Genomic DNA, 13909 nt, shown 5'->3' with positions numbered 1-13909 from the left:
GGAAAACACCAGAATTCCTGTGATTTTTCCTGTTTTTTGGGGGAATGGGTGTCTCCCCAAATTTTCTAGCCCCCCCAGGTGACCCCTCCCCAAAATTCCTGCCCCTGAGCCCCCCCAATTAAGTACAAATAAATTAAAAGAGGAAAAAAGAATACAAGGGTGGGGAAAGGTAAAAATAAAGAAAAACAGAAAAAAAAAAAAAAAGAAAAAAAATCCCCTCAACCCAATTTGGGGGGAGGGGGACAAAGGATATATCGAGGGAGGGGTCGAATTCCCAGGAAATAATTGAGGGACACCCCCAAAAAAATTGGGGGAACACCCCCCCCCCAAAATTTCACTTTTAAAAATGCCAAAACCAAAAAAAAAAACTGGCAAAAAAAGGCAAAAAAACCTGAAAAATTTGGGGGAGAACCCCCAAAAAATGCGTAAAAAATGGGGGAACTCCCCCTTGAATCAAAGGGATTTTTGGGAATTTTTTTCCCAGAAGCAGTGGGTTTTTTGGGGGTGGCAGGGGAGGAGAGACCCCCTGCAAATTCCTGGGGGTGTCCCCAAAACACCGTCTGCGGAGGCAGCGGAGGGAACAAAAAGGCCAGTCTAGGGAAGTTAAGGGAATTTTGAGGGATTTGGGTGAATTTTAGGGAATTTTGGGATTTTTAGGTGGTCAAGGGTGGGTCTCGAGTTTGCAGGGTCTTGCATTCCAGGGCTGCAGGATCATGTCCAGGGAGGCCACAGTTGCCAGGAACAGGCATGGGACACCAACGAGATGGGATTCTGCTCAGGAAACCATTTATTCAGCTCAGGAACAAACTCAGATCCAGAGACAGCCCCAAACAGAGGCAGGGAGATGGGTTTGAGAACCAGGGTGGAGTTCAAGGTCAGGGACCACTGGGAACACAGCAAGGGAGAAACCCCAGGGGCCCAAACCCAGTCAGAAATCCCTGGGCTGCCACCCCACGAGGGGTCCAGGGTGGAGTTTCTTCCTGGGCTCACAGGGCCCATCCTCTGAGGCAGAGGGATGGAATTCCCTCTTGCCCACGCCTCTCACTTTAACAATGTTCATTTGAAACTCAATCTTTGCCTCCCTGGGCAGGGGAATCTCACAGAAAAACTCAGTAATGGCCTCCTGCTCCCTTCATCATCCCCAAACTTTGGCTGTCTCATTCCAGACCCCACCCCACCTCCCCAATCCAAACCCCAACCCTGCTGGCCATCAAGACCCCCTTCCCAAGCTCTATTTCCCACATTTCACACCTCCCAAACTCCATCCCACCCATCCTGCCCCACCCAATGCCCATCTCACCCCTCCTGATCTGCATCCCACTTCACCCAGTCCCCTTCCAACCCCATTCCACCTGATGCCTTCAGAAGGCTGGCCTAGAACAGAGGCTGGACAGAGTTAAGAATGAAGTTTATTAAAAGGCCTTAAAGGATACACCTTGGGCAGTACCATAACCTGTACTTGTAGCCAGGGCTACACCCAGGATGGACCAAAAATGGTCACAAAAATGAACAACTGATCACAAAGTCTCACATTTCTAGAAGTTTAGGTCCATCTGCATATTTGGGTTCATTGTCCAGTTACAGCTTCAGATGATGAAGTCCCATCCATCTTGTTTTCTCTCTTCAGTCCACCCTTGTTTATGCTTTTGGGCTTGGAACTTGTAACGACTGTCCTTGGTATCAAGCTAGAAAAGGAATTGTTTTGTCTACCTGTTGTAGTTTAAGGCCTGGCGATCTGAAGATTTCGGGATGTAACGGAAAGTTAGCAAAAACCCCTCTGTTAGGATAGTAAAACCTTCTGTAATTAGCAAATAGCACTCAAGTGTAACGTAAGCAGATGGGAGTAACACAATGACCCTAGGTTATAAAAGGTCAAATTCTCCTGCAATAAACGCCATTGCTTCGCCATCCATCACATTGATGTCTTGTGGGTAGATTGGCCAGGGTGGCCAGGGGGGGAGGCCACGGTGCTGGCTCCTGAATTGGGGTGTTTGCCTTGCTTGGAAAACCTACACTACCTACTCTGTGAAGAGAGCTCAGTGACACCTAATGTGAAGTTCAAAACTACAAACCTAGGCAGTGCAGAACATGAAAGAAATGAAAGCTAAAATTTAAGGCAACACACCCTGAGGGGCTGCGGAATCCAGTCATTTTGGGTGGGATTGAGTAGATTTCAGTGGGACTGAGCGGTTTTGAGGTGACAGATCGAACCCTCTCGTCTCCTTGAGTGCCAAGAAATGGAGACAACTCCACCAAATAACCCCACAACCCCTGAATACTCCCAAGTATCTCCCAGATTCCCTTGAAGCATTGATAAATGTGAGGTTTTAGATGCCTTTGATGAATTTGTAGACTTTTATTCCAATTTTGTCTGTTTTAAAGAGATGAAGATGAATCAAAAGATAGAACCAAACCAGAATGACCACCAGCCCAGTGTGTTGCCAACACCGATCACTGGGAACGTGGGTCATCAGAGCTCTGCCCAACGTGGGTCCTCTGGTGGGGGATGGAGCTGGAGCAGTGCACAAAGCTCTTCCTGCACTTGGGGCACTCGCAGGGCTTCCCTTACCGGTGCCTCTGTTGGTGCTGGGTCAACTTAGAGCTCTGGGTGAAGCTCTTCCCACACTGGGGACACTCATAGGGCCTCTCCCCAGTATGGATGCGCTGGTGGGTGATGAGGTGGGAGTTGTGCTTGAAGCCCTTCCTGCAGTCAGGGCAGCGGAAGGGCCTCTCATCCATGTGAATCCGCTGGTGCAGGAGGAGATGGGAGCTGGTCTGAAACCTCTTCCCACACTCAGGACACTCATAGGGCCTCTCCCCAGTGTGGATCATCTGGTGGATGATCAGCTGGGACCTCCGGCTGTAGGTCATCCCACACTCCCCACACTCATAGGGCCGTTGCCCAGTGTGGATCCTCTGGTGGCAGATCAGGTTGGAGCTCTGTCTGAAACTCTTCCCACATTCCCCACACTCATAGGGCCTCTCCCCAGTGTGGATGCGCCGGTGCCTGATGAGGTGGGAGTTGTGCTTGAAGCCCTCCCCACAGTCAGGACAGCGGAAGGGCTTCTCATCCGTGTGAATCCGCTGGTGTACAAGGAGAGTGGAGCTCCTCTGAAACCTCTTCCCACACTCGGGACACTCGTAGGGCCTCTCCCCAGTGTGGATGCGCTGGTGACGGATGAGGTGGGAGCTGCAGCTGAAGCCCTTCCCACATTCCCCACACTCGTAGGCCCATTCCCCAGTGTGGATCATCTGGTGGCGGATCAGGCTGTTGCTCTGGCTGAAGCTCTTCCCACACTCCAAGCACTTGTAGCGCTTCTCCCCATCCTGAAGCTGCTCATGGACCACCAGCTCAGAGCCCTGGCTGGATCTCTGGCTGCCTTCCCAGCACAGGGTGGGTCTTTCCTCCTCAGAGCACCCTGGGATGGGTTTGGAGCCCCTCCTCCTGTGGGATCTCTGGGGATTTTCCTCCCTGTTGGATTCCTGTGCTGTGGAGCTGCTCAAAATTGCCTCTTCCATGAGCTTCTCCTGTGGGGATTTGTCCTCCCTGGTCTCCATCCTCAGCTCCTGGTCTGGGGGAGGAAGGACAAGGAGAGGATGGGATTTGCCTCCGTGCCAGAGGGAAGGGGAAGGAGATCCCCCCAGTGCGTCCCCGGCAGGACGGCGTCGGCAGCGGGGTTGTCCTGCAGCCGGGGGCCCTGCTGGGCTGGGAGATGAAGCAGGAGAGAGGGGGAAAGGGGCACTGACTTCCTCCTCACCTGCCTAGGTGTCCTGGGGCATCTTCCTCTTCCTCGCAGCCTCCTTCTCCATCCAGCCAAAGTTTGGGAATGGGAAATCCTGGTTTGGGGAAATACAAGGGATGAGGACATTGAGTTTGCAGGTCCCTCTGTCCAAGCTCATCTCTAGAAGTCACCGGACATCTGGGGTCCATAAAACCTCCAAAAAACACCAAGATTCAGCTCTGAAAATGCCTCCCAGGAGTTCCCCATCTCTAGTCTCTCCTGTTTGGGGTTCAAGGGTTCCCGCCTGTCCCAGCTGCTGGGAGTCAAGCTTGTACTGGGGACAACCTGTCTGCTCGGTCCCTACCATCCCCAGGCTGCTGGGAGTGCCAGGAATCCGAAAAGTTCCCCCTGTTTCCATTTCCCCACTTAGGGATGGTGAGACCCCCCAATGTCCCCCCAAGTAGGATTTTTCGCTCAGCTTTGGAGTTCCACATTCTCCAAACATTCCCCCCCCGCAAAATAAACCCAACCCAGGGACCCCCCCAGGATATCCGGGCAAAGCTCCCACTCCCCCATCACCTGTGGGATGGTGGGTGATGATCCCACAGGAGGGGGCTATGAATTCAAGGAGTGCTCAACCTTGTGGTTCCTTCTCCTTTCCGTGATCCTCCTTTGTCCCTCCTCTTCCTCCCTCTCCTCCCCTTCCATCCTTCCTCCTCCTCTTCCTCCTTAACCCCACCTCCTTCTCCTACTTCCATCCCTTCTCTCTCTCCTTCTTCATCCCTCCTCTTCCATCCCTCCTCCTCCTCCCCCAGGAGCAGCGACACCCTCGGTGCCCCGTTCCCAAACCCCTCACAGCCCACGGCAGGAGCGGGGATGGAGCCGGGACAGGTCGGGATGGGCAGCGCAGGGCTCTCCGCTGCTCCCACACGCTGGGGACGGGGGGAACCCGGCCCGGGGAAAAGGAGAGGGAAACTGGGAAAATTGGGGGCTGCAGATCCAACCTGGGGCTGGCTGGGGACCCTGGCTGGGGACTGCCAGCCCTTGGGGCTCCTCTGGGGAGATGTGGGAGGGGGGAACACAGAGAGGGCTGGGGGATCCCAGGAGTGGCAGCACTGGCAGAGACTGGTTTGGACTGGGATCATCCTGGCAGTGGCTGAGATTGCACTGGCTGTGTACTGACATCATACTGGGATCCTACTGGGATCATACTGGGATCAGACTGGCAGTCAGTAGGAGCCTCCAGGGGGCAATTGAGACCAGGTTGTGAGGAACTGGGAATATGCCCTGCACTCCCCAGAACCCCGGGATCGCCCCCCATATGTCCCATGTGTCCCCCAGACCCTTCAGGATCCCCGAGTGCCCCCTCAGCGCCCGTTCGAGGCCCCCCAAAGTGTCCCTGGATCCCTGAATGCTCCCGACCCCACAGATTCCCCTTCCAGCCACTGCTGGGAATTCATCTCCCATCATCCCACAACACAGTTCCGCGCCCAAACCTCCTGCCGTGCCCCGCGCCCTAAAGAGCCCGGTTACAGCTCCGCAGGTTCCCCCCAAGTGCTCCCGAGCCGTGTACATTCGCCCCGAGCACCTGCAGCTCGGACGCAGAAGTCTTCTCCAAGCGCTTCCCCACACCGCCGAACGCGCCTTCTGAGCCGCTTCCGGGACTACAGCTCCCATCATGCTCCGCGGCGCCCATAGAGCGCTATTCCGGGCGGGACTTCATCTCCCGTCATGCCCCGCGACTTACCGGAACCTATTGGCGCTGAGCCTCCAACTCCCGTCATGCTCCGCGGCCCCATTAAACCGTATTATACCGGCGCCTACAACTCCCATCATCCCCCGCGACCCAGAGATTTCCCCATTACAGCCCCCCAAGTGCCCGCCCGGACCCCGAAGGGCCCCCAGATTCCCCTCCATGACCTCCAAGTGCCCCCCTGGACCCCCAAGTGCTCCCCCGAACCCCGAATTGTCTCACAGAATCCATAAATGCCGCTCCAAGTGCCCTCCCGGCTCCCCATGTGTCCTCCAGACCCCCAAGTTCTCTCTAAGTTCCGTCCCCCGACCCAAAACTGCCCCAAATGTTCCTCAGAAAAGTCCCCATGGACCCCAAAGTGGCCCCTTTCACCCTGTCTGAGAAAATGATAAAAATGATGGTCAAAGGACTAAAAATATGTGTAATTAGCATAAAGAGGGAGAAATAGTGACCAATTAATTAATGAAGGGAATTGTGGTACTTGGAACCAAGGACCGATAATGTTTTTAGTTGCGCAAAATGTATCAATTCTTTTATATAAATATAAAAATTAGGTTATAAAAATTCAGAATAATAGTATTATAAACTTAAAAATTTATTTTTATTAATTAATTAGATTTTAATTATAAAGAAAAATTATAAAGAGAAATGTTCTCAATGCTTTGGGATGTCAGTCCCAGCTGGGCGATGTCAGACATGCTGAGGCTCGGGGTGAGGAGCAGGTTGTCCAAACAGGGGCAGCTCACAAGGGGCTCATTCTTCTCCCTGACCAGACCTCCTCAGGAGACATTCAGCATCAGGATTGTAAAGAGTAAATCGTTACCCCCTGATCAGTACACAAAGATGTTTTACAGTTTGAGCAGTAGAATGTTGTCACCGTAAGGGGCCTTCTTTGTTAATATAGCTCATGTTGTGTCATGTTTGGTAAATACCAATGTTGTTGTAACAGCCTTCTTTGTTAAAATATTGTTATAAATGAAATTAGAATTTTGACAACTAGGTCCCTTGGGTTAATGGCAGTTTAATTAAAAATGAATACAATTTACTAAATTGAATAGTAATGTGGTATAAAAGAATACAGTTTAGTAAAATACTACAGTCTAATAAAAATTAAAATGTATATATATAATCTGCTAGTAATTAAGTATGATTAAAGCATAAGCAAAACTGACCAGGGTACAGAGGCTTCCCACCCTGCCTCAAGTTCTAAACAAAGCACTTCAAGCTAAACTTATATACTGTATCCTTATACATATTCCTTAATGTTTCCTCTAAGTTCCCTCCTATTTCAAGTTTTTCTGACTTTACATCACTTTTCTTCACGGCACATGCCTCAGTTGTTGTTAGGGGGGTCTTCAGTCTTCTTTTGGTGGTCTTTTGGCGAAGGCTTCTCTTCTTCCTGATTGTCCTTTGGATAACCTTACAGGTTTGTGCATACATACTGAGCATTGTGTTATGTAAGTCTATTAATTAGCCTTATGTTTACTAATCTTTAGGCCCAGTGCCTAAATTTGTTCTAATTTTGGTCCATCTCAAGGCAGTTTTGGTCTTGAGACACCATTTATCTTCTAAACTACATCCTGTACCTTAATTTTGACATGTAACATCTGCAAAGGGGTACATCTGCTTTGTAACACTGATTCTTGATTGTTTCTAATAAGAACTTTAATAACAGTTACAATTTAGTTAGCACGAGCCAATTCCATTTATTACAACTGCAAATACCCCTTATATCCCTTTTTATTGGTTTCCATGCTAACGGCCTTGCTTTCTTCCTTGCTATGGATAAACTTGTATTTTCTCAACTTCTCCTTTTGCTAACTCAATTGTTTGGCCTGCAGATCAGCTGCTAAGCCCATCCACATTCAGCTCTTAGTCTTCAGAGGGAAACTTTGAGCACAGTGAGAATCTCCCAGTGTGCAGGAGGGTCCCTGTGTGCCAGCTGCAGCTGGGGCCTCAGCCATCTCCTCTCTCAACAGGTTCCCCTCTGCAGCTTCACAGGAAAGGCCAACACCTCCCTCAGGGACACCTGCACCACACATTTCACATCTCCATGCCCATACGTGATGTCCCTGTCACAGCTGCATTACCAGCTTGCTGCTGTGCAGATGCTGCCACCACCCACAGCAAGGCCCTGTGTCCCTGAAGGGACCCGCCCTGCTCTGTGGCCTGGACTGAAGGTGGGTCCCTCCTGCCAGGGCAGGGCCTGACACAGCTCTTCTGTTCCAATAAAGAGATGGAGCTGTCACCCCAGTGTCTGGCTGGTACCACCAGCAAAGCCCACACAGCACCAGCCCTGGCTGAGCTCCATGTCCAGGAGCAGGCAGGGCTGACCACGGTGTGGGCAGGCAGGAGCCAGGCAGGGGCTGCTGTGACCAGAGGCAGGGCCCCAAGGGGCTGGGGGAGTCTGTGTTGAGCATCCCTGGGCTGAGGGCACATTTCCTTCAGTGGCATCAACTGGGCCTGGACCTCCTCCAGTGCCATGCCCAGGAAAAGAGGCAACCATCAAGAGCATCTCCTGGGACACTGCCTGTCCAGCAATGTCAGCAGGCAAAACCAAGGTTTTGTTTAGCAATGACTCTTTGATGAAGTCAAAGATTCACAGTCAGAGCAGTCCTCTAGTACAGATGGGAGTACACTTGGGGCAGACATCTAAGGCCATGAGGTCACAGAAGGCTCTGGGGTGACAGCAGGCTGAGGTGACAGCAGGCTCTGAGGTCACAGAGGTCCCAGAGCCCCGTGGTTGCACAGCACCACAAGGACCGAGCAGTCAGTCCTTGACCACGACTGTTGTGGCAGCAGCGGCGGCGGCAGCAGCGGTGCTGACATTGGGACAGCGGTGTCAGGACAGTGGTGGCAGCAAGAGCTGCAGGACTGGCAGTGGGCAAGGCACCATGGCCTTTGCTCTGCGCCTCCTCCTCCTGCTCCTCCTGGCAGTGGCCCTGCCTGACAGGGCTGCCCAGGCTGCTCCGTGGCGAGCACGGCGAGCAGGTGAGCCGGCAGCCTCAGTACCCTTTCCCAGGACAGTGCTCCCTTCTCCCTGGGAGGTGTTGGGGATGGTTTTCCCCAGGGCTTTAGGGAGGGTTTCCTCTGTGGGAGGGACAGAGGCCTCAGGGGCCCTGGGCTGGTCCCACTGCCCTTCCAGGGATGTTGCACAGGGCCTGCAAAGAGGGTGGAGAGTGACCAGAGCCAGCCCAGAGCTCCCCAGGCCCCTCTGCAGCTTTGGCCATGTCCATTGACATCTGGCTCCCACGGCCTTACCTGACTCCCCTGCAGTGCCCAGTTCCCTAAAACAGAATGGGATCCCAGCACACCATGGAATGGTTCTGATCTGTGCTTCCTTCCAGATGAGGGTTGTAGGAAGGCTTCTTCAGCAGCTTGGCTTCATGAAGATTTTCTGCCTCTGGAGCCCTATGCAGGTATGTTCTCACTGTCCCAACAAGGAATAAACACTGACACCCTGGCAGGAAGCAGGTGACAGAAGCTGCTGTGTCTGTTGAGTTGCAGGTGTGTCTGCAGCGAGGACATTTCAAGCTCCTTTTCTGGTTGCTGCTCACAAGCCCAGCTCCCATCACAGGGGTGAGTGGTGTGTCCCTGCTGATCCCACAGGCTGAGCCCTGGTTCTGTGGGATCCATTCATCTGAAATGGAAATACTTTCTGTTAAGGTCCTCCTATAGGGAGGAACAAACCTACAGGACACAAGATGCTGAGTGATCTGGAGAGACGCCATGGTGGGTCCACGTCCCTCAGCTTTCTCCTGAGACTCAGCAGCCGGGGGCTTTCTCTGCACATCTGGACACACCGTGCCTGGCACAGCAGGAAGGGATCCATGGCAGCCTTGCTGCCCTGCTGCTGCTTTCATGCCCTGCAGGGCTGTTTCCCAGCCTGGCCTGGCTGCAGCTTCTCCCCAGCCTCAGCAGGAAGGCATTTGGCATCAGCTGACAGGGAGCCCAAACTGCACCATGGGCCATGCACACCTTGAGATCCCCTGCAATTTCCTGGTCTCAGGCTGGATCAGGTGTAGGGGCTGTTTGGAGGAGGGAGGACCCTGGCCAGCCCCAATAACCTGGGTGTTTTCCTTGTCCTTATCCATGACTTTGACAAATATTGCCTCTTGAACATGCCACCTCCCCAGTGGGGAATGGTTCCATCTGATCCAGCTGTGGCTCTTCCTTTCTCCAGAGATGAACCCAAAGGCTGTGCTGAAGGCAGCGTTTCCTGGAGGAAGCAGTGGCTCATGGGCAGCCTCTGCTGCAGGAAGGGAGGCCATGCCAGGCACAGTCCCAGGAGGTAATTGCTGTGCCCCAGGGCCTGAGCCCTGCTGAGGCTTGAGCTGTAAATCTCTGCTGCTTGGCAGTGCCTGCCTTTCAGGGATTTTGCGCAGAGCATGGAAAAGGTGTTGAGAATGTCCAGAGCCAGTCCAGAGCTTTCCTCAGGCTCCTCTGCAGCTTTGGCCATGTCCATTGACATCTGGCTCCCATGGCCTTACCTGACCCCCTTGCAGTGCCCAGTTCCCTAAGGCAGAAGGGGATCCCAGCACACCATGGAATGGTTCTGATCTGTGCTCCCTTCTAGATTGGGATCGTGACATGGAGCATCTGGAAGTGCTGGTAAATGGCGGTTTGAAGACCTTGCCAGATGCTGGAGGCAAGTTCTCAATGTCCCTTTCTGCACAGAACAATCAGTGTCAAGGTGGCAAGAGCTCACTCATGTGCCATTTCCCTTGAGAGTCTGAAGGTTGATGGATTCTGGAAACCTCACCCTGCTCCCTTCTGGAGCCCTGAGTGATCCCACAGCATTGCTGTCAGTGGGAGGAAGGAGCATTTAGCTGTCAATCTTCTTCCCATGTGCAATGCCAATGTCACCTTCTGTGTGCCCTGTGCAGCCATGGAAAAGAGCAGAGAGGAAGGGGCCAGGCCCAGGGCTGTGCCCCAGGGCTGTGCCTTGTGTGGCTCATTTCTGGCCCCAGGGAACCTGAGTTGCTCCTGCTCCTGCTGCCAAGCTCTGGCCCTGCCTGGGGCTCAGTTCAGAGCTGCTGGCAGCTCCAGGGAGTCCTTTCTCCCCTGACTGCCATGCAAGGGGCTCCTTCCATCCCATTGTGGGGCCCCTGCAGTCATGTGGTCCCCCTGCTCCTGCTCCTGAGTGGAAGGTGGAGATGAGGGAGTGCCTTGGAGGGCACCAATCACCCAGGTGCACTCACTGCCACTCCAGCATGAAGAAGAATCTTCAGCAGTGTCACAGGAGCTGTTCTGTCCTGCCTTTCTTTGCAGATGAACCTGATGATGAGGATGATCTGGATTCCCCGTCCATATCAGTTACTGAGCCTGATGATGAGGAAGATTATGAGGGTAAGTGAAGGCCTTTCCCCCTGGGAGAGCTGCCAGCTCAAGGCTTGGCCAGGGCGGCATCGCTGCAGGTGCCAGGACAGAGCCGTGCACGTGTGTGCCCTCGTCCTGTGTGATCCTCTCACCGCTCCTGTGGCTCAGTGCTGCCTGTGCAGCAGAGATGAAAGAAGCTTCTGTGGCTGTTGAGTTACAGGTGTGTCTGAAGCAAGGACTTTCCCAGCTCCTGAGCTGGATTCTGCAAGCAAGCCCAGCTCCCATCACAGGGGTGTGGTGTGTCCCTGCTGACCCCACAGGCTGAGCACTGGTTCTGTGGGATCCATTCCTGGGAAATGGAAATACTTTATATTATGTTCCCCTGAGGAAGAAGAACAAACCTATAGGAGATAGTAATGTAGCAATGGGGGAACTCAAATATCTGGACATAATTCTGAATGATCTGGAGGGACACTGTGGTGGGTCCATGTCCCTCAGCCTTCTCCTGAGACTCAGCAGCCGGGGGCTTTCTCTGCACATCTGGACACACCGTGCCTGGCACAGCAGGAAGGGATCCATGGGAGCCTCACTGCCCCACTTCTGCTTTCATGCCCTGCAGAGGTGTTTCCCAGCCCTGGAAGGAGCTGCAGCTTCTCATCAGCCTCTGCAGGAAGGCATTTGGCATCAGCTGACAGGAGCCCAAAGTGCAGCACAGGCCATGCACACCCTGAGATCCCCTGAGATTTCCTGGTATCGGGGTAGTTCAGGTTTAGTGTCTGTTTGGAAGAGGGGTGGCCCTGGAGCATTTCCAAAACCCTGGGCATTTTCCTGATCCTTATCCATGTCTTTGACAAGTATTGCCTGGAGAAGACCAGCACAGCACAGAGAAATTGTGCATTCAAGCTCAGGGGGTTGAGCAGTCTTGTACCAAGGGGTGGCAAGGTGCCTGCAGGCCCCAGCTCTGGGGGAAACAGAGAATGTCCTGGCTGTATCCAGCGTGCTGCCAGCTCAGCCGTGGAGCACAGCAGAGGCTCACGCTGCCCATTGCTCCCACAGATGCAGCTGGCACCACAGCACGTGCTCAGAACATCTGGGAAAGCATGAGAAGAGTTTTCTACCAGGGAACACATGGTTTGATTAAGTTAATGGCCATTGTGGCTGGTGGAGCACTTTTCCTGATGGTGTGCTGTGCCGGAATCTGGTATTGCTGGAAGACAAAACGGTGAGTGTTTTGCTGATCTCGGCCTCCAACAGCTTCTTGAAAGGCTGCTCATAGCCAGGAAACATTCCCAGTGAGGCTGCTGTGGACTTGTGGCTAGTCCTTGGTTGCCCAAAACACTCTGCTGAGAGTTCTGCTGCTGCCCAGGGCTTCCATTGGCCTCTTAATTGCTGGGCCTTGTCCTGGGGAGCCCGCTGGGGCTGCAGCCAGTGCTGGCTGCCACTGAGGCTGCCTGGCCAAGAGCAGCCCCAGGAGCAGCGGGCAGAGGCAAAGCAAGGTGGGCAGGAGAAAGAGCGGGGACGAGATTGTCCTTGACAGGCAGAGGTGCTCTGGGGCCCGCTCCTGGCCAGGGACTCTGCCCAGAGCCATCCCCTGCTCTCCAGGGCCTTGAGGGGCAGCTGTCCAGCTGGGCCAAGCTGTGCCAGCAGCTCCAGCCGTGCTGGGGAGCCTTGGCAGCTCTGGGCCCTGCTGTGCAGGAGGGTCTCTGTGTGCCAGCAGCAGCTGGGGGCCTCAGCCACCTCCTCTCTCCACAGGAGCGCCTCTGCACCTTCAGAAGACTGGCGAAAGACTTTGGTCACTGAGAAGCTGCATCTGTCATCCCCGCTCTTCACATCTGTCCCCATGTGCCAAGCTACATCTGCATCCCCATCTTGAGGGCATCCCAAGACCCCCACCTCCCATGCGAGACCTCTACCCCTGAGCCCCCTGGCCCTGGTCCCTGCCAGGACTGAAACTGGGCAGCCCCTGTGCAGCAGAGCAGGGGTTGGCCCATGTTTTTTGTTCCAATAAAGAGATGGAGCTCTCACCCCAGTGTCCAGCTGGTACCACCAGCAAAGCCCACACAGCACCAGCCCTGGCTGAGCTCCATGTCCAGGAACAGCCAGGGGTGCCCACGGTGTGGGCAGGCAGGAGCCAGGCAGGGGCTGCCGTGACCAGCGGTGGGGCCCTGAGGGGCTGGGGGAGCCCATGCTGAGCGTCCCTGGGCTGTGAGGGCACATTTCCTTCAGTGGCATCACCTGGGCCTGCACCTCATGAGACACACAGGGAAAATTTGGGCTCTCTCCTGAGGTGTGCAGGGATCCCCCATGAGGAGTGCAGCAGGGTTAAATTGAGAGGGTTTTTTACTCTTCTCAGCACAGCAAATGGGACACTCTTGGCCGAGGTTTTGCAAAGCTGGGAGGAAGCCTCTTGTGAGCCCTTGGGCCCGGCCTGTGGGCACAGCGGGCAGGCAGAGCCCATCCCTTGAGGCCAGTCCAGGCTGCTCGGGCCGGGCCGGGCCGGGCCAGGTGAGGGCCACAGCAGGGAAGGGCCGTGGCCGTGGGCTCTGATGAGGCTGCCGAGCTTTACCCTGGCCCTGTGCTGCAGCCAAACACACATTTACAACCACAGCCATTCTCTGGGGCACAGGAGGCACCCAGGGCTATAACTGAGGCTGTGGCTTCTCACCCTGAAGGGAGGCTGGCTCTGTTGGTTCAGAGGGCACAGCTTAGATCCCAGTTCCCTTTGTAAACCTGCTGGGGAAGTGTTGAGGGCAGAGAGTTCCAACCCTTCTCACTAAGAAGTGTGGCTGATGCTGTGGGTTTTTTTAATTTTTTGCCCTCTAAATTTGTGTCCTGGCAGAGGATTAAGTTTGCTTGCTCTCAGTAAGCCCCTTTTCTTCTTGGTGCTGTTGTAAATGAAATTAAAATCAGACAACTAGATCGACTGAGTTAATAGCAATTAAATAACAAGGGAAAAAAATTATACAATTTAGTGAATTGAATACAAGAATAAAATTTAGTAAAAGAATTCAATTTAGTAATTTGAATAACAATTTGGTATAAAAGGAATACAATTTAGTAAAAGAGTACAATTTAGTGAATATCTTCATATATATATATATATATATATATATGT

General features: G+C 53.5%; 1 protein-coding gene and 1 long non-coding RNA gene across 4 annotated transcripts in view; one reads left to right on the top strand and one right to left on the bottom strand.

Moving 5' to 3' along the window:
• LOC147645258 (uncharacterized) overlaps positions 1-5506 on the bottom strand; it is an 86171-nt gene extending 80665 nt beyond the window's left edge. The window contains exons 1-2 of the mRNA XM_086874763.1: positions 5470-5506; positions 2576-3380 (exon numbers count right to left, since the gene is read on the bottom strand). Of these exons, the coding sequence (XP_086730889.1) occupies positions 2576-3380; positions 5470-5506 (842 nt within the window). The remainder of the gene's footprint in view (positions 1-2575; positions 3381-5469) is intronic.
• Positions 5507-8241: 2735 nt separating this feature from the next.
• Positions 8242-12818, top strand: LOC147645257 (uncharacterized). 3 transcript variants are annotated; one of them, XR_015282418.1, is made up of 6 exons: positions 8244-8466; positions 8823-8894; positions 8983-9054; positions 9142-10824; positions 11851-12016; positions 12547-12818. It is a non-coding gene; the product is annotated as an uncharacterized LOC147645257 (long non-coding RNA). The 3 variants fall into 3 exon arrangements; XR_015282417.1 differs by having other exon boundaries at positions 8242-8466; positions 8983-10824; XR_015282416.1 differs by having other exon boundaries at positions 8823-9054.
• The last annotated feature ends 1091 nt before the right edge of the window (positions 12819-13909 follow it).

The sequence above is a fragment of the Cyanistes caeruleus genome, unplaced genomic scaffold, assembly GCF_971803275.1.
Source record: "Cyanistes caeruleus unplaced genomic scaffold, bCyaCae1.hap1.1 HAP1_SUPER_30, whole genome shotgun sequence".
Classification (NCBI taxonomy): Eukaryota; Metazoa; Chordata; class Aves; order Passeriformes; family Paridae; genus Cyanistes; species Cyanistes caeruleus.
Note: the sequence above shows the minus strand (reverse complement) of the source record. Positions and strands in the feature narration are given on the sequence as shown.